This window comes from Oncorhynchus masou, chromosome 11 (genome assembly GCF_036934945.1).
Source record: "Oncorhynchus masou masou isolate Uvic2021 chromosome 11, UVic_Omas_1.1, whole genome shotgun sequence".
NCBI lineage: Eukaryota > Metazoa > Chordata > Actinopteri > Salmoniformes > Salmonidae > Oncorhynchus > Oncorhynchus masou.
The window spans coordinates 52,898,333-52,918,677 of NC_088222.1; the positions used below are offsets into that span (position 1 = coordinate 52,898,333).

Below are 20,345 nucleotides of genomic sequence, written 5' to 3' on the forward strand. Positions count from 1 at the left end.
AGAGATGAGGTAGTCATTCAAAATTCATTTTTATTGCGCACAGAGTGAGTCCATGCAATTTATTATGTGATTTGTTAAGCTCATTTTTACTCCTGAACTAACTTTGGCTTGTCATAACGAAAGGGTTTGAATACTTATTAACTCAACACTTTTCAGCCATTGATTTTTGTATTCATTTGTAAACATTTCAAAGAACTTAATTCCACTTTGTCATTTTGGTACTTTGTCTAGGCCAGTGACGCAACATCTGAATGTAAGCCATTTTAAATGCGTACTCTAACATAACAAAATGTGGAAAAAGTCAAGGGGTGTGAGTACTTTGTGAAGACACTGTAAGCCCAACCACCCACCCTCAAACACTTATTTTCGGGCTGGCAGCAGAGAGACTACAGCCTCAACAAAGTGAGCTCAGCACTTCTGCTCTCTCTCTCACTTCTGCTTTTTTTTGGTAGTTGAACCACTTTTTGCTACTCCCACAAGGTGTCTTATGGATAGAGAGAAAATGATCGTAGCCCTTGGATTATGACTTGGAGTTAGAGCCTTTGCTCAAGTTTGACATCCCAAGTTGCTGTCATAACTTTGCTGTTCTCTTCAGCCCTCGTCGTGTCTGAAATGTCAATCTCTGCGAATTAGTTAAGATTACATAATGGCAAAACATTTTCCAACGTCAGGATTTGTGTTTTCCATTTGAGCTTTTGGCTGTCTTGTCTGGCACAGGGGCTGGTGGATAGATGACAGCTGTACTGTAGTGTGGTGGTGGTACAGTTGTACAGTATTTTTTTTTACATTTACAGATAGTCGAGGGCACACTCCAACACTCAGACATCATTTACAAATGAAGCATTTGTGTTTAGTGAGTCTATCAGATCACTCGGTATGGATGACCCGGGATGTTCTCTTTTAATTGTGTGAATTGGACAATTTTCATGTCCTGCTAAGCATTCAAAATGTAACGAGTACTTTTGGGTGTCAGGGAAAATGTAAAAAGTAGATTATTTTCTTTAGGAATGTAGTAATCCAAAAGTTGTCAATTATGTACAGTACAGATACTACTTAAGTATTTTTACTTATTTTAGTATTTTATACCACTGCATAAAGGCTAGGCTAAGTACCATTTGATTAGTTTGAAGCTCTCATGGCAAAATGTAAGCGCTCTAGTCCTACCTGAAAGCCATGCATGATTCTGACTCTTTTATAATATATATTTAACTCGGCAAGTCAGTTAAGAACAAATTCTTATTTTACAATGACGGCCAAACCCGGACTACGCTGGGCCAATTGTGTGCCGCCCTATGGGACTCCCAATCACGGACCGGTTGTAATACAGCCTGGAATCAAACCAGGGTCTGCAGTGACTCCCCGAGCACTGAGAGGCAGTACCTTAGACCGCTGCGCCACTCGGGACTCCTTGATAAAGCGGTAACAGGAGAGGGGATTTACCCGAGCACTTTGCTGCTGTCTGATTTTATTCTGCTTAAGGCCGTCGGTCATATCTGACCTTACAGGCCTGCATGTCAAACCGCTAATGGAAACAACATTTTTCCTCACAGAAGTTAAGCCTTAATGTCAAGTAAGGAGATTTGTAGCATAGTGCCGCTATATCCTCCCTGGTTTTAGAGTCTTGATCTGAAATGCTTAAATGCCTGAATGGGTGCGTAGATCTCTTCAGTTGGCCCTACAATACAGTGAAGGGGTCACATGTTGCCTCCGAGTCCACAGGCCTCTAATTCACTGCCTTAGCCTACGCTCGTTTCTGCCTGGGCGTACTCCAAGCCTCAAATAATGTGTGTATTGTGAAATGAGGTATAAAGAGTCTGCTGTTTTCCCGTCATGTTTTAAGATTTCGGGGTGAATTGCAGTGAATGTGTGAAGTCTTCAGATGTGTTATTCTTTTACTGTTGATAGAAGTCTATGGAAATGTCCAGGAGGATGTTTATTCTGCAACCTGAATGGCTGTGCTGTGGTGTTTTGTACAATGCCCTCGTCTGTAAGGTCTACATACTGTACATTTTTATGTAGGCTTGAAAGACCATTTGAACTCTAGTCTACATACAGGACTGTGCTTCTGTAGAGAGAAAGAGCTTACTTGTGTAAATATTGCACAGGGTCACCTGAGGAGCAGGCAGCCTATGTGCCAGAAGGTGGCAGCAACACTGTACCTGCATGTCACTTTGTTCTACACATATAAACAAAAGGACATTGCTTACATTTGCTGTTCAATTACATGATCCCACTTTGCAAGACTGCTGCTGTCCTTTAGCAGCTTCTTGTGTTTTCTGTTTCGGCCCACTTTGACTGATATAATGAAATAGGCAATCCTAATCTTTTACGGCATTTTTGTCAAGCATATAGGCCTATGTGAAATTAACATTATTTTGTTATCGTTGTACATTTGATTTAGTGTAAACTGACATGTTGGAAGATTGTATGTTTTGACAGTTCAGATGAATGTATGTACAGTTTAAGTGATACGCTCTTCTGTAGTTAGCTGGTGATGTGTTTTAATGGATGGTTCAACACTGTGATGATGTCACATGTCACAGATGGGGTCAGGCCACTTTGTGAACCTCTAGGGAGACGATCGGTCAAAGGTCATTCTAGAGTGCTTCTTACCCCCCCGACACCAACACAGTTAAAGTCAAAGAAACAGGGTGGGGGTGAATTGCATTTAAATAGCCTACAGAATTTGTCTATTTTCTGAATTTATTTAGATTAGGCTAATTGAAACATAATTAACCCCCTCACCCTGCAAAGCAGCCTTGTCAGTACAGGAGAGCCGGACTTTGACTGTGATTGAGTTACAGCACTCCATGGGAGAGACAGACAATTTTATTGAAAAGGTTCACGCTGGTGATTCTGACATCCTGTCAGTTTCAGTCTGATCAATGATTGAAGGGGAGCAGAGTTGTTTTTTTGTTGCCATGAGGAGGTGGGATGGACTCTGGAAAGGAGGCCAGTTGTAGACCTAAGCCTATAGACATCAGTGTTTTAAATTTAGGCGACCATTGGCCTGGCCTTGTCCCCCCCCCCCCACGAGAGGAAGCTCCTAGCGGCGCCTGCATATTGAGTGGACCCCTGCCCCAGGTCATGTGGGACACATTGACTGTAGGGGACAGGGGTCTGTCTGGCATGACCTGAACACACTACTGGCCTCAGTCACCTCTGGGTCCTGGCCTGGCCGGCCCCATACTGCACTCACTGGTTGTGTTCCAAATGGCACCCCATTCCCTATGTAGTGCACTACTTTTGACCAGATCCCTATGGGCCCTGTTAAAAAATAGTTTCTTACATAGGGAATAGGGTCCAATTTGGAACTCAACCACTGCGCTCACCCGGCCAACTCCTCTGGCCTCAGAAAGAATAGTGCTTGCCACAGCAGAAGCTGCTCTCGCGAACCCAGTTAGCTCTGAGGGAAAGTCAATACGGTTTTAGTAGCTCGAAGACGTCGGTGTGCAGTATGCTGCTGCCAGTGTTTTCAAGAATTGTAGTTTTCTTCCTAGCTATAAGTGGGGCAGGCCTAGGGCTATTTCATGCAGACAGTGCTGCGAATGAATTGTACCGTGGTGTGCGTTTTCAGGTCGTCATTTGGCATCTTCTCCCTATCCAATTCAGTGGTGCTTGTGTTTTAAAGCCGATGGATGAAGAGGTCTACTTTTCAACATGAGGTAATATAGTCTATAAAAATACAGGCTTGCCTGTAAGTCTCTGATCATAAGGGTTATAGGAGGAAGACCGGGAACCCCTCCTAGCAGTTTCCTTGAACAAGACCCTCATAAGGAACACAGATCTTACTAGATAATATAGGCCAGGGGTTTTTCACTGGTCAGGTCACATGGTCAGGAAATAGGCCTAGCCCAACTTCTAAAGAATAGCCAAGTACAGCCCTGTCCGGAATAAGTATTTTTCTATCCAGACTATGACTGAGTTGATGACAGACTTGTGTCTAGACTACTCCATGTACAGACTATCAGGAGGAGGGTGGGGCTCAGTCACACTGTAGGTCAGGGGTCGGTAACAGGCCAAAACCGGCCAGCAACTTTATTATTTTTTACACACCAGTTTTTAGTAAAAAAAAAAAAAATATTACATACACTACCAGTCAAAAGTTTGGACACCTACTCATTCAAGGGTTTTTCTTATATTTGTGATTCTTCAAAGTAGCCACTCTTTTCCTTGATGCACACTCTTGGCATTCTCTCAACAAGCTTCATGAGTTTTCCAACAGTCTTGAAGGAGTTCCTACATATGCTGAGCACTTTTCTTCACTCTACGGTCCAACTCATCCCTATAACCATCTCAATTGGGTTGAGGTCGGGTGATTGTGGATGCCAGGACATCTGATGCAGAATTCCATCACTCTCTTTCTTTGTCAAATAGCCCTTACACAGCCTGGAGGTGTGTTTTGGGTCATAGTCCCACTAAACGCAAACCAGATGGGATGGCGTATCGCTGCAGAATGCTGTGGTAGCCATGCTGGTTAGGTGTGCCTTGAATTTGAAATACATCACGGACAGTGTCACCAGCAAAGCACCATCACACCACCACCTCCTTGCTTCACGGTGGGAACCACACATGCAGAGATCATCTATTCGCCTTCCCTGCCTCTCACAAAGACACAGGTTGGAACCAAAAATCTCTAATTTGTACTCATCAGAACAAAGGACAGATTTCCACCAGTCTAATGGCCATTGCTTGTGTTTCTTGGCCCAAGCAAGTCTCTTCTTCTTATTGGTGTCCTTAAGTAGTGGTTTCTTTGCAGCAATTCGACCATGAATGCATAATTCACACGGTCTTCTCTGAACAGTTGATATTGAGATGTGTCTGTTGAACTCTGTGAAGCATTTTTTTGGACTGCAATCTGAAGTGCAGTTAACTCTAATGAACGTATCCTCTGCTGCAGAGTTAACTATTGGTTTTCCTTTCCTGTGGCGGTCCTCATGAGAGCCAGTTTCATCATAGCACTTGATGGTTTTTGCGACTGCACTTGAAGAAACTTTCAAATTTCTTGACATTTTCCGACATTGACCTTCATGTCTTAAAATAATGATGGACTGTCATTTCTCTTTGCTTATTTGAGCTGTTCTTGCCATATTATATCCTTGGTATTTTACAAAATATGTCTGTCTTCTGTGTACCACCCCTACCTTGTCACAACACAACTGATTAGCTCAAACGCATTAAGAAGGAAAGAAATTCTACAAATTAACTTAACAAGGCACACCTGTTAATTGAAATGCATTCCAGGTTACTTCCTAATGAAGCTGGTTGAGAGAATGCCAAGAGAGTGCAAAGCTGTCATCAAGGCAAAGGTTGGCTACTTTGAAGAATCTCAAATATAAAATGTATTCTGTTTAACATTTTATTATTTTACATTACAATGTAGAAAATAGTAAAAATAAAAACCCTTGAATGAGTAGGTGTGTCCAAACGTTTTAACTGTTACTGTATAGAAAATACAATCTCTTTTTGGGCATAGTTGTGGTCAATTTGTTGTGTACAAATAATGAATCTAGTTGCCTACCCCTGCTCGAGGTGGACTCCTTCCACCTGTTCTTTCTGATTCTCCCTTTGTTTGAAGTAGAAGGAAGTCTGTTTCTATCAGCAAATCCTGACTGGCCTCTGGTTGTCAGGTCAGATGAGCTCTCCCAGGAAGTGTTAGCGGAAGTAGAGGCTAATACTGATGAGCTCAGCCGGCCATGGCTCTGAAGCGTTGTTATTCATGGTTAAACCCCACGCACACCTACAGGAGGCCTATGTTGTGTACACACACACACACACACACACACACACACACATTCCAGCATTGTCTGGTGTTTTCCTTTTTACTCACTCTTGTGCGTTTCCTCAGGATCTGTCTATTCAACACTGAGAAATGATTTTGTGTCACACACACATAAATTGCCCGAATCTGATAATGTAAAATGACATGTTTACACCAGGACTCGCCCATTTAACAATCAAATACCCTAGGATGTCCACAAAGACAATACCCAGAGGTTTAATATTTTCAATGAATTTGTCCCTGAGCAGTCTCAGCTAACTAGCACTTGCTGTTTTGCTGCCACACACATCTGTGTGTGTGCCCGCTCGCTCGCACGCGCTTGGCGGAAGTCACTGAGAGAATGTGCCACACCTGTTAATGTTAGTTGCCCGTAGGCTCAATAGCTCCTCTTGTCCTACCACACCATATGGCCGCATGGAAGTTTCCACATGCGTTCTTCAGGCTTTCTGCTCTTAACGTTTGAACAGCTGTGTTTGATAGGAGTCTGTTTTTCAAGGGCTTTGTGTGTCAGTGAGTGTTTGTCGCTCCGGATTAAATTTGTCAGTTTGATAGGAAACATTTTTTTTGTTACACAACGGGCCTACGGTAAATTCCTCAAGGGAAATGGACATTCGCTCTTGCCCTTGGTCTGGTTTGCATCGTGCCGAGTTGACACAATTCATGTACAAAGGTTAATTTATTCCCTAGTTAAGCAGCCAGAGGTTAATCTTTTTTTAAGAGCGTTGTGCTGCTCTGATATGGGATGGCTGTATGTGTGTTCTGTGTGTCTGTGAAAAAACGGTTGATTGACAGTCATTTGGTAATCCGTACAAAGCCTCCAGCGTTTTGAGTCTTTGGTCAATCCTGACTGAGAGCCTGCGTGCCCAAACATTTGTGCCGTCGTTCAGTACATCTCTGAGAGTATTAGGCCTATAGTGTACGAGTGATTTAGGATTTTAGGTCTCCAGTTCCTGCTTTTTAGAGTAGAGACCTTTTTGGCAAACCAATCACAGTTGACCCCGAGCTGCATTTTTCAAGTGTTTCAATTGTCAACCAACCTGTGTTGCCTTGCCTCTGGGTGAGGTGAGATGTCTGTTTTTGAACCTTTAAAAAAAAAATGTATCTCGCCTCCAGGACCTGCACACCGTTTACTGTCACCTCTACCACATGGATGTCCTGTCCCACCTCAGGGAGCACCAGCTCAGGTCAGATTTACCTCTCTGTCCAACCATTACACCAAAACACCCACCCTGCTAAAGCTGCCTACACCACATCTTAGAGTAGGAGCGCTGATCTCGGACCAGTTTGGCCTTTTTTTAAAACATCATGAATGAGATTGGAATTTCTACATGGTCGGGACGGGGGACCTGATTCTCGATCAGCACTCCTACTCTGAGAGGCATTATGAATACAGGCCCAGGTGTGGAAGCTGCATCTCTAGTGTCTGTGACTCATCCACATGACCCTTCCAGTCCAATCTCCTGTTCATACATAGGACAGAGTTGACTTGCGCACCCTGGGCCGGCGTGCAGGCCAGGCCACGCAGCCATACACCTCTGAGACATTAACCACAACCATTCCACGTAGTCAACACTCGGATATGAGAGCTGTCAGTCTGGTTGTGGTCATGTATGAACTGATCAGTTGGTAGTGTCTGAACTAGTGAGTGAAAATGGATTGTCTTGACAATATCGCAATGTTATTTTTCCGCTAGTTGGCTGAACCTGCAACAAAACTCCAGCGTTCTTGTTTTTCATAGCTTGTTCTCCATCTTCTTTTTAAATAGGGAGGTCGTTTTGTTTTCTGCACTTATTTCTCTGACTGATTAAACTACTTATTTCAGGGCTCTCTCTTGTCCCTCTTTAGCAGATATGGTGAGTAATGTATTTGGAACATCGAATTGCAATTAAATCGCAATACATATCGTATCGGCACCAAAGTATTGTGATAATATTGTATTGTGAGGTCCCAGGCATTTCTCAGCCCTAATCGGCATAAAATAGACCAGTGGCTGTTGCTTAAATTCAACTGAATTTATAAAAAAAACTGACTTTATGAACATTTAATGAAAGGTGCCAGCAGGTTCTTTAGATCGGTAGGGCTGAAAAAGTTGGTCGTGTCGTATGAAATGGTACTACAGTATTCTAAAATGTTGGTGTCATAGGTTTCATGACAGTTTGGCACCGTGATAGTACCGTGGTGCTGGTATACCAGGCAAAAATACTCACGATAAGATATGTATTGCGATTTCTTACGATTCTATATGTATTATGATTTGATACTGTGATTTTTTTTTTTTTCAAATGTATTGTGATTCGATCTTTCAAACATGTTGCTCACCATATGTCTGCTTGAGAGGGACGAGAGTTTTGATCAGTCATAGAAATAAATGTGCTGAAGACAATTTGGCTCCTTATTTAAAAAGATGGAGAACAAAGGTTAAAGTACATCCAACTCGTGCCAAAATAATATTGTGATATTGTCAAAACGATACAATATATTGTTAAAAAATCATATCCCGATATGTAACAGTGGAATTGGTTTCCCCCAAAACTAATCTGATGATGCATAAACGTGTAAGGTATAAAGCTGATAATGTAGGAAACATATGTATGGACCGATAACGTATGAACTGGTAGTGTCTGAGCTTAGTGTTTTTTCAGGTCTCTAATGTCCAAACAGTGGAGAGAGAGAATTTAATAAAATAAATAAACATTTATTTTGGGGGGGGGGTGGGGTCAGGATGGAAAAACTATTTCAGTGTAGATTGAAACGACTAAAACCAGATATAAAGTATGTAGAAATGATAACGGGCCTACATCTTTTATATATAATCTTTGAGAATCAACAATCACCAAAATAAAAGCCAGACAGTCAGGGAGAAATGAAAATTCAAAACCAAATGAATTTAGCAGTATTGATTTTGTTATTATGTTTGAGCAAAAGAACACAGTGTTATCCATGGCAAAATGTGTAGAATTGTAGAAAATTAGCTTTTAAACTGCAAATATGTCTCACAGCTCCATGGAGAAATTCAGAATTGCAGGAAATTGGTTTAAAATTGCAGAAAGTTATCTACACCTCCACAATGGCAACCTCTAAAATGCAATCTAAAATTCAGCCGTGTTGACAGGCCGATCCACGACCATTGCCATGCCCAACACCTACGCCCCTTTTCTGATCCAGAAAAAACCTGTCGTGTGTGTAAATGTATAATCTATAAAACTGGTAATGTATGAAACTGATAATGTATGAACTCATAGTCGTAATAAAGATGTTGTTTTGTTGTTGTGCAGGTCGATGTGTACCTCAGCCAGGTATGAGAGACACGAAGCTAACCACATCCTGTTCTAGTAAGTGTGTACACACACACACACACACACACACACACACACACACACACACACACACACACACACACACACACACACACAGGAAAACCTAAACATCTGCTTTGCTTCTATTTAAGAACATTGCTTTCCTTTTCTGTTTGTCTGCAGCATCAAATGCATTTATTGGTTGCATACACAGTTTTGATGATGGTAGTGTCCACCCACTCTGCCCAGGTGATGACATTTCACTTATGTTATAAAATAGATTTTTTACCAAGGCAAATAAGATTCTTCATGTTCTGAATCATTCAGAGGGGTCTTACTTTAACATATCCTTTAACGTTATATCCAAAAAGTCTGGGCATGGGCACAGCTGTGGGTGCTGGTTTTTCGTAACAACTTTTTAGGATTTTACATTTTGTGGTTGTTGTCTTCAAAGTTGTTTCCTCAGGTCGCAAAAAGTGAAATTCACATGACACATGCTGAATTAAATGTAAAAGGCTTTGAAAATAAAAAAACTTGTTATACGTTCAGTGGTCCGTTGACATTTCAGAGTTACTTGTTTTTGTGAAAGTCTAAAATAACAGTTGCAACTGCAACTCCCGCGCGGACTCGGGAGAGGCGAAGGTCGAGAGCCGTGCATCCTCCAAAACACAACCCAGCCAAGGCGCACTGATTCTTGACACAATGCCCACTTAACCTGGAAGCCAGCCGCACCGATGTGTTGGGAGAAAACAACGTACACCTGGTGATCGTGTTAGCATGCATAGCGCCCGGGCCGCGGCAGGAGGCACTTGGGATGCGATGGGACAAGGACAGCGTACACCTGGTGATCGTGTTAGCATGCATAGCGCCCGGCCTGGAGTCACTTGTGCGCGATGGGACAAGGACAACGTACACCTGGTGATCGTGTTAGCATGCATAGCGCCCGGCCCGCCGCAGGAGGCACTTGTGCGCAATGGGACAAGGACATTCCTGCCGGCCAAACCTTCCGCTAACCCAGACGACGCTGGGCATTTGTGTGCCGCCCTGTGGGTCTACCCGGTCGCGGCCGGCTGCAACAGAGCCTGGACTCGAACCTAGACTCTCTAGTGGCACAGCTAGCACTGCGATGTAGTGCATTAGACCACTGCGCCACTTGGGAAATACGGAAATATGTAATTTACTTAACTATCCAGACCCTTTGCTATGAGACTCGAAATTGAGCACAGGTGCATCCTGTTTCCGTTGATCATCCTTGAGATGTTTCTACAATTTGATTGGAGTCTAACTATGGTAAATTGAATTGATTGGGCATGATTTGGCAAGGCACATAAGGTCCCACAGTTGACAGTGCATGTCAGAACAAAAACCAAGCCATGAGGCCGAAGGAATTGTCCATTGAGCTCCGAGACGACAGGATTGTGTCGAGGCACAGATCTGGGGAAGGGTACCAAAACATTTCTGCAGCAATGAAGGTCCCAAGAACAGTGGCATCCATTACTCCTAAATGGAAGACATTTTGAACCACCAAGTCTCTTCCTAGAGCTGGCCACCTGACCAAACTGAGCAATCGGGGGAGAAGGGCCTTGGACAGGGAGGTGACCAATAACCCGATGGTCACTCTGACAGAGCTCTAGATTTCCTTTTTGGAGATGGGAGAACCTTCCAGAAGGACAACCATCTCTGCAGCACTACCCCAATCAGGCCAGACGGAAACCGCTCCTCAGTAAAAGGCACATGACAGCCTGTTTGGAGTTTGCCTAAAGACACCTTAAGACTCTGACCATGAGAAACAAGATTCCCTGGTCTGATGAAACCAAGATTGGTCACTTTGGCCTGAATGTCAAGCGTCACTTCGAGGAGAAACCTGGCACCATCCCTATGGTGCACCATTGTGGTGGCAGCATCATGCTTTGGGGTTGTTTTCCAGCAGCAGGGACTGGGAGATTAGTCAGGATCGAGCGAAAGATGAACGGAGCAAAGTACAGAGAGGTCCTTGATGAAAACCTGCTCCAGAGCGCTCAGGACCTCAGACTGGGGCTACGGTTCACCTTCCAACAAGACAATGACCCTAGGCACACAGCCAAGACAACGTAGGAATGTACCCGATCTCTGGAGAGACCTGTGGCTGTGCTGTGCTGCAACGCTTGCCATCCAACCTGGCAGAGCTTGACAGGATCTGCAGAGAATAATGGCAGAAACTCCACAAGTATAAGTGTGCCAAGCTTGTAGCATCATACCCAAGAAGACATGATGCTGTAGTCGAGGCCAAAGTACTTCAATAAAGTACTGAGAAAAGGGTCTGAATACTTCTGTAAATGTGATAGACATACAGTGGAGCAAAAAAGTATTTAGTCAGCCACCAATTGTGCAAGTTCTCCCACTTGAAAATATGAGAGAGGCCTGTATTTTTCATCATAGGTACACTTTCACTATGACAGACAAAATGAGAGAAAAAAATCCAGAAAATCACATTGTAGGATTTTTAATGAATTTATTTGCAAATTATGGTGGAAAATAAGTATTTGGTCACCTACAAACAAGCAAATTTCTGGCTCTCACACTTCTTCTTTAAGCCAGTACATGTCCAGGCCCGTCTGAAGTTTGCTGGAGAGCATTTGGATGATCCAGAAGAAGATTGGGAGACTGTCATATGGTCAGATGAAACCAAAATATAACTTTTTGGTAAAAACTCAACTCGTCGTGTTTGGAGGACAAAGAATGCTGAGTTGCATCCAAAGAACACCATACCTACTGTGAAACATGGGGGTGGAAACATCATGCTTTGGGGCTGTTTTTCTGCAAAGGCACCAGGACGACCGATCTGTGTAAAGGAAAGATTGAATGGGGCCATGTATCGTAAGATTTTGAGTGAAAATCTCCTTCCATAAGCAAGGGCATTGAAGATGAAACGTGGCTGGGTCTTTCAGCATGACAATGATCCCAAACACACCGCCCTGGCAATGAAGGAGTGGCTTCGTAAGAAGCATTTCAAGGTCCTGGAGTGGCCTAGCCAGTATCCAGATCTCAACCCCATAGAAAATCTTTGGAGGGAGTTGAAAGTCCGTGTTGCCCAGCAACAGCCCCAAAACATCACTGCTCTAGAAGAGATCTGCATGGAGGAATGGGCCAAAATACCAGCAACAGTGTGTGAAAACCTTGTGAAGACTTACAGAAAATGTTTGACCTCTGTCATTGCCAACAAAGGGTATATAACAAAGTATTGAGAAACTTTTGTTATTGACAAAATACTTATTTTCCACCATAATTTGCAAAAAAAATCATTAAAAATCCTACAATGTCATTTTCTGGATTTTTTTCTCTCATTTTGTCTGTCATAGTTGAAGTGTCCCTATGATAAATTACAGGCCTCATCTTTTTAAGTGGGAGAACTTGCACAATTGGTGGCTGACAAAATACTTTTTTGCCCCACTGTATATACACTACCGGTCAAAAGTTTTAGAACACCTACTCATTCAAGGTTTTAAATTATAATTTAAAAAAATAATTCTACATTGTAGAATAATGGTGAAGACCAACTACGAAATAACACATATGGAATGCTTTTCCAACAGTCTTGAAGGAGTTCCCACATATGCTAAAAACTTGTTGTTTCTTGGCTCCAGCAAGTTTCTTCTTCTTATAGGTGTCCTTTAGTTGTGGTTACTTTCCAGCAATTGGACCATGAAGGCCTGATTCTCCTCTGAACAGTTGATGTTGAGATGTGTCTGTTACTTGAACTCAAGGGGTTTGAGTACTTTGTGTAGACTCTGTGTATTTGTTTTATTTGATGACTTTATTATTTAATTATTAGTCATTGTCTCATCCATATAGAGCTGCTGCTTATGTTGTCTGCCAAAATCACAATATTAGTAGTTCTTCAAAGTAAATAAGGCATACTTTTATGACTGCTGAATACCAACTCTCTATTCCTCTCGATCACTTCTGTCTCTTCTCTCCGTGTCTGCCGCACACAGATTGGACAAGTAGGCGTGCAATGGATTATGGTCATTGTAGTTAATTACCGTGTTTTCTGTGACTGTTAAACAGTCTGATGGCCTGGAGATGGAAGCTGTTTTTCAGTCTTTCGGTGTCGTCTTTGATGCACTTGTACCGTCTCTGACGCTCTCTGTCTTCTCGTAGCAGAGTGACCAGACCGTGACTCGGGTGGCTAATGAGCACGGTTTCCTCGTCATGTTACCGTTGTTTTGTCTGTTTACCATTTTTACAATTTGGTAATTTAGCAGACACTGTTATGCAGAGTGACTTAGTTAGTGCATTCATCTTAGGATGTCTAGGTGGGACAACCACATATCACACTCATAGCAAGTACATTTCTCCTCAAAGTAGCTATCAGTAAAATCAGCACATGTAAGGGTGGAAAAAGTAAAGTGCGAATGTTCATGAAAGGCTGCATAGGGGGGGGGATTATTTAAGATTCTCTATGAAGAGGTAGGGTTTCAGATGTTTTCGGAACGGGTCTCTGCTGTCCTAGCTTCAGGGGGAAGCTAGTTCCACCATTGGAGTGCCAGGACTGATAGAAGCTTTGACTGAGCCGGAGCTGACCTCCCGTAGGGGTGTGAGGGCTAAGAGACCAGAGGTGGCAGAACGGAGTGCTCGGATTAGGGTGCAGGGTTTTAGCATAGCCTGAAGGTAGCGAGGAGCAGTTTCCTCTTGCTGCTGCGTAGGTAATGACCACGGTCTTGTAGTCGATGCTTGCTTCGACTCTTAAGCCAGCGGAGTGTGCAGTCGTACTCTACGTATGTAGTATAGCGTGACGCTGCTGAAGCGAGTCACTGCTTTGAAGTTTGTAGAGAACGACAGGGTGTTGTCCAGGGTCACGCCAAGGTTCTTTGCAATCTGGGAGGGGGACACCGTAATTGTCACCTGTGATGAAGAGGTCGTGGAGCTGGCCGGCCTTCCCCAAGAGGAAGAGCAGCTCCGTCTTGTCGAGGTTGAGCAAAAGGTGGTGGACTGACACCCAAGCTGAGACATCTGCCAGGCATGCAGAGAAGCGTGTCACCACCTGGGTGTCAGAAGGGGGGGGAGAAAAGCAGTTGAGTGTCATCCTCATAGCAATGATAGGATAGACCAGATGAGGAAATGACGGAGCCGAGGGATTTGATTTATAAACAGAGCCGGGGGGGGGGGGGCTCCAGTAGTGTGAGTACGTTGTGCAGACACAGATTCTCTCCGTGTTACCTAGTAGAAGCGGCCTGCCAGGTAGGATGCAATCCAAGAGTGTGCAGAGAGGGTGGAGGAGGATCTGATGGTTCACGGTGTTGAAGGCAGCAGATAAGTCTAGGAGGATGAGAACAGATAAGAGAGAGTCAGCTTTGGCAGTGAGGGGAGCCTCTGTGATGAAGAGGAGAGCAGTCGGTTGAGTGACCCGTCTTGACGCCTGACTGGTTAAGGTCAAGAAGATGGTTCTGAGAGCGATAGCGAGAGATTTGGTCAGAGACGGCACGCTCAAGTGTTTTGAACGGAAAAGAAAAGATACCGCTCTGCAGTTTCTTGAGGAGGGGACCAACTCTGGCTGTTTTGAAGTAAGAGGGGACGCAGCCAGTGGTCAGGGATGAGGGAAGTGAGGAATGGGAGGTCTCCAGAGATGGTCTCACCGTACTCTGAATCTGGATTCCTTATGAAATACTAAAGCCCATGTAAACCTGCTAATCAAATCAAATTCAAATTAAATTTATTTATATAGCCCTTCTGACATCAGCGCTGTACAGAAACACAGCCTAAAACCCTAAACAGCAAGCAATGCAGGTGTAGAAGCACAGTGGCTAGGAAAAACTCCCTAGAAAGGCCAAAACCTAGGAAGAAACCTAGAGTGGAACCAGGCTATGAAGAGTGGCCAATCCACTTCTGGCAGTGATGGCCAAGATGTTCAAATGTTCATAAATGACCAGCATGGTCAAATAATAATAATCACAGTAGTTGTCGAGGGTGCAGCAAGTCAGCACCTCAGGAGTAAATGTCAGTTGGCTTTTCATAGCCGATCATTAAGAGTATCTCTATCGCTCTTACTGTCTTGAAAACAGCAGGTCTTGGACAGGTAGCATGTCCGGTGAACAGGTCAGGATTCCATAGCCGCAGGCAGAACAGTTGAAACTGGAGCAGCAGCACGGCCAGGTGGACTGGGGACAGCAAGGAGTCATCACGCCAGGTCGTCCTGAGGCATGGTTCTATGGCTCAGGTCCTCCTCCTCCTCCGAGAGAGAATTAGAGAGAGCATACTTAAATTCACACAGGACACCAGATAAGACAGGAGAAGTACTCCAGATATAACAAACTGACCCTAGCCCCCAGACACATAAACTACTGCAGCATAAATACTGGAGGCCAACCCAGACAGGAAGATCACGTCAGTGACTCAACCCACTCAAGTGACGCACCCCTCCTGGGGACGGCATGGAAGAGCACCAGTGAGCCGTGACTCAGCCTCTATAATAGGGCTAGAGGCAGAGAATCCCAGTGGAGAGAGGGGAACCGGCCAGGCAGAGACGGCAGGGGCGGTTCGTTGCTCCAGAGCCTTTCCGTTCACCTTCACACTCCTGGGCCAGACTACACTTAATCAATCATATGACCTACTGAAGAGATGAGTCTTCAGTAAAGACTTAAAGGTTGAGACCGAGTCTGCGTCTCTGACATGGGTAGGCAGACCATTCCATAAAAATGGAGCTCTATAGGAGAAAGCCCTGCCTCCAGCTGTTTGCTAAGAAATTCTAGGGACAGTAAGGAGGCCTGCGTCTTGTGACCGTAGCATACGTGTAGGTAAGTACGGCAGGACCAAATCAGAGATCGGTAGGAGCAATGCAATGCTTTAGGTTTAATGTCATGCATTTGGTTTATACATTAGGCTACTGACATATCTACCTTTATTGCAATTCAACTTTACCCTCCATCCGTATTGCATCTGTTAATGGGGCTGCCTCCTACTGCATATTCACTCTCTGAGGAGGACACTGAGACGCTGTCCTCGTGGTCGACGGTTAATGAAGTGCCCTGTTTGGACAGAATATCAACAGGACTATCGAGGCCATGCAAGTGGATTTCTTCAAGGCAATTCAGCCTCTACTTAAATGATGCTAATGCATCTACTGTACCACCTCAAGCAACATTCAAGACTTGTTTGTAGGGCCCAGATGTTTTTTGTTGTTGTTTGTTTTACCCTGTTGAGGAAAAATTCAGGGCCTCTCCTTTTCAAATATAATGCACATGTGATGTCACCATGCAGACTTGTTCTTAAACGGCAAATGTAGACCAGGGATCATCAACTAGATTCAGCCGCGGGACAATTTGTTTTCTGGAGGGGATGGTCGGGAGGTCGGAACATAATTACAAATCATTTGTCATCTGCAAATTGACCGTAAGAAGCCCCCAAACATATGTTTGACTAAAACCTAATAATTTCAAGCCTGGCTTACGTTTGTATACTATCACTCTCTTTTATTCATGGGAATACTTGAACACATTTCTTATATGTCCAAGAAATGAAAATTCCACACCCTGGAATTTGTATTTTATTTAAATTTGCTCAGAAAACTTGGGGGGCCAAATAAAACCACCCGTGGGGGCCACCAGTTGGGGAACCCTGATGTAGACTAACACAATGTTCCTTGTAATCTTGTCTCCCCCTACAGCCAAGACAGCCTCGCCACATGTTGGTACATCCTCCTCTCCGGCTCAGTCTTCGTCAAGGAGCACATGTACTTGGCTAGATGCTGGTAGGTACCATCTATCGTACCATCTATCGTCCATTGATCATCACACAGCCTCCTCACACAGACACAGACTGACTGGACGGGGTAAGGAGAGAGGCCGCGGCGTCCGAATGTCACCCTAGTCCCTATGTAGTGCACTACTTTTGACCAGGTTCCATAGGGTGCTGTTGAAAGGTAGTGCACTATATAGGGAAATAGGGTGCCATTTGGGACGCTACCCGAAGGGGGTTAGACCACCGGCCTGTCTGGCCGAAGGCAGCAGCAAGCGGCGGTGTGCTTCAGTTCTGTGTGGGCTTTGATAAGATGGCTTGTGATGAAGTGTCTGTTTTGTAGAGCAAGGAGTGAGCTCTGAACTGAGTGGGTTCTGGCAGTTCACTGGCTTGTCTGTCAGAGCGCTGGGAGAGCCGGACAGACACACATCTCTTTCTAACACACACATGCACACTTTCTCACGGTCTCACTCACTCTCTCTGTCTCACACACACGTTAAGTCGGGATCATGTCTTTTTGATGCAGTGCAGCTTTGAGGCAAGTGTGAGATTCCTTTAGCACCACACTATAATGACTGCAGCCACTGATAATGAGGGGTGCACGCGTGTGTGTGTGTGTGTGTGTGTGTGTATGTGTGTGTGTGTGTGTGCGTGTTGCTGATTTGAGTACAGATGTCTCGGACACAGAAACACCAGCCAGACCCATTTTCACTGCTTTATTAATGCTTTTCTCTTCCTGCCCTGGTCGGTCTCTCCAATATCTCCCCCATGCCCAGCATTGAAACACAAAGCTTTTGAAAGATAATTTGCACATGGTACCACTTCCTCTACCCTACTGCACAGCATATATCAGATTTGAAGCATTGAGGATGACACAAATGAAGAAAAAGCATTGAAAAACACTCTGTGTGTAGCTGAATCTGCATATTGGCAGCAATTGGGCGCACATGAGGTGACTGCCATGTGCTTCAGTGCAGAAGGAGAAGGTGGGCAACCATGACTGCCTTGAAGAGATATTGAAGTGTGTGTGTCCGTGTGTTTCTGCCCGCGTGTGTGAATGTGTACGTGTGTGTGTGTGACTGTGCATGTAGGCTGATGCATGACTGTGAACATGGCATCTGTGCACGTTCCTGTGCGAGGGCAGTTGATTACAGACAGAGCAGAGTGGTGGGGTTGAGGTGCTGCCTCTGCAGGGGTCCATGGGGTTGTTGGGGCTAGGAGGGCAGTGAGCAGGGGGAAGGGAAGAGGGTGGTGGGGTTATGGTACTGACTCTGCAGGGGTCCATGGGGTTGTTGGGGCTAGGAGGGCAGTGAGCAGGGGGAAGGGAAGAGGGTGGTGGGGTTATGGTGCTGCCTCTGCAGGGGTCCATGGGGTTGTTGGGGCTAGGAGGGCAGTGAGCAGGGGGAAGGGAAGAGGGCGGTGGGGTTATGGTGCTGCCTCTGCAGGGGTCCATGGGGTTGTTGGGGCTAGGAGGGCAGTGAGCAGGGGGAAGGGAAGAGGGCGGTGGGGTTATGGTGCTGCCTCTGCAGGGGTCCATGGGGTTGTTGGGGCTAGGAGGGCAGTGAGCAGGGGGAAGGGAAGAGAGAGGTGGGGTTATGGTGCTGCCTAAGCAGGGGTCCATGGGGTTGTTGGGGCCAGGAGGGCAGTGAGCAGGGGGAAGGGAAGAGGGTGGTGGGGTTATGGTGCTGCCTCTGCAGGGGTCCATGGGGTTGTTGGGGCTAGGAGGGCAGGGGGAAGGGAAGAGGGCGGTGGGGTTATGGTGCTGCCTCTGCAGGGGTCCATGGGGTTGTTGGGGCCAGGAGGGCAGTGAGAAGGGAAGAGGGTGGTGGGGTTATGGTGCTGCCTCTGCAGGGGTCCATGGGGTTGTTGGGGCTAGGAGGGCAGTGAGCAGGGTGGTGGGGTTGGGGTGCTGCCTCTGCAGGGGTCCATGGGGTTGTTGGGGCTAGGAGGGCAGTGAGCAGGGGGAAGGGAAGAGGGCGCTGGGGAATGCGGAACTCCTGGCAGGACTGGGAATGGCCATGTGTTCCTGAGCAGCATGTAGCCCAGAAGCATATCCAGGCAGGAAATGAGCACACACACAGAACACACACACACACACACATGCCCTGGAGCTATCGGACACACAGACCAGAGATAGAAACGCACTCCGTCCCTTAGAAAAGACTCAAGCCCACAATGACTCGCCTCCTCTTCCCACTGGATCTCTAAACAGACTGGACTTGGATTTACAACAGTTTGGGTCGAGACCTGTACCGATTCTATTTGCTTACAAAACAATTGAGGATATGCTGGATATCATCTCCCCTCAAAGAGACCCAGAGAAGCAGATCTGTACGTAGCTGTTTGTCAGGTTAGTGTTTACGTGTTCGTCCCTCGTTGTTATTGTTCCGTTAGGAGTTGAGCCCGAGGACTTGGAGTCGTGGATGTATGCCTTAGTAAGTCATTCAGGAGCTTTTTAACCCCCCCCCCTCTCTGCTTGTGGACTGAAGCCGGCATCTAAACGTGGCTATGGGCTAAATCAGTGGTTCACAACCTATTTCACCAAGAGACCCCTTTTTCCACATTTGAAAAATGTTACGCCCTCCCTTTGAATTGTTGGTTATTAAGAGCATATATTGAATACAAAGTAAAGTAACCCGATACACCCAATTTCCCCACATGTTATTCCGCTACCAAATGTTTTTTTTTATGGTCATTTATATGAAACCTACATTTAATTATACATATTTTAAAGAAGGTGATTTGATCAATTGATAGCGACAGATTCACACATTGAATCTGGTTATTCCCAAGGAAAGTCAGATGTCTTTGACTCGTCTACTTTAGGACACAGCTCAGCTTCTGAATGACAAACCAAAGATATTCCATATGCAGCATCCGAGTCGCGTCTTCCTCTGACATTTTACCACTTTGTTTTTTATCCTAAAGCGTCAGTGATTTAGATTGTACTATGTCGATTTTAAATCTCCTCTCAACATCTGAAAGACAAGCCTACTACTACCCAGGGTTAGGCACATTTAGCAAGAAATTACTGAGCAATTGGAAGTGTCAAAAAATGGATTCACCTTAACCACAGCCTCGATGAACACAATACGAAGTGATCCTATGGGCAGGTTTTCTTCTCAGCTCTTGTGAAGATCTCATGTCTTTCCGTGTTTTGATTCTGGTGAAACCACAGCCCTTCTCATGGACAGAGGTGGTTGATTATCTGCCAGTGGATCAGGTTCCCTAGAATCTCATATTTTCATTTGTTTGTTTTTTTCTAAAGTAAACCTCATTAGTATTCTTTCTCAGTAATGTAGACTAGTGGTTTTATTGGCTAATTTATTTACTGCAAAATGGCCTCCGACACTACTCAGCAAATTGGATGCAGTCTATCACAGTGCCATCCGTTTTGTCACCAAAGCCCCGTATACTGCACACCGTTGTATGCTCTCGTTGGCTGGTCCTCGCTACATATTCGTCGCCAAACCCACTGGCTCCAGGTCATCTATACGTCTTTAGTAGGTAAAGTTCTGCCTTATCTCACCTCACTGGTCACCATAGCAACACCC

General features: G+C 45.0%; 1 protein-coding gene across 3 annotated transcripts in view; it reads left to right on the plus strand.

Annotated features, from left to right (window-relative positions):
- LOC135548828 (rap guanine nucleotide exchange factor 6-like) overlaps window positions 1–20,345 on the plus strand; it is a 137,519-nt gene that overhangs the window by 12,422 nt on the left and 104,752 nt on the right. For all 3 annotated transcript variants that reach the window (XM_064978793.1, XM_064978794.1, XM_064978795.1), the window contains exons 2-4: window positions 6,896–6,966; window positions 9,058–9,114; window positions 16,721–16,804. In XM_064978793.1, the coding sequence (XP_064834865.1) occupies window positions 6,896–6,966; window positions 9,058–9,114; window positions 16,721–16,804 (212 nt within the window). The remainder of the gene's footprint in view (window positions 1–6,895; window positions 6,967–9,057; window positions 9,115–16,720; window positions 16,805–20,345) is intronic.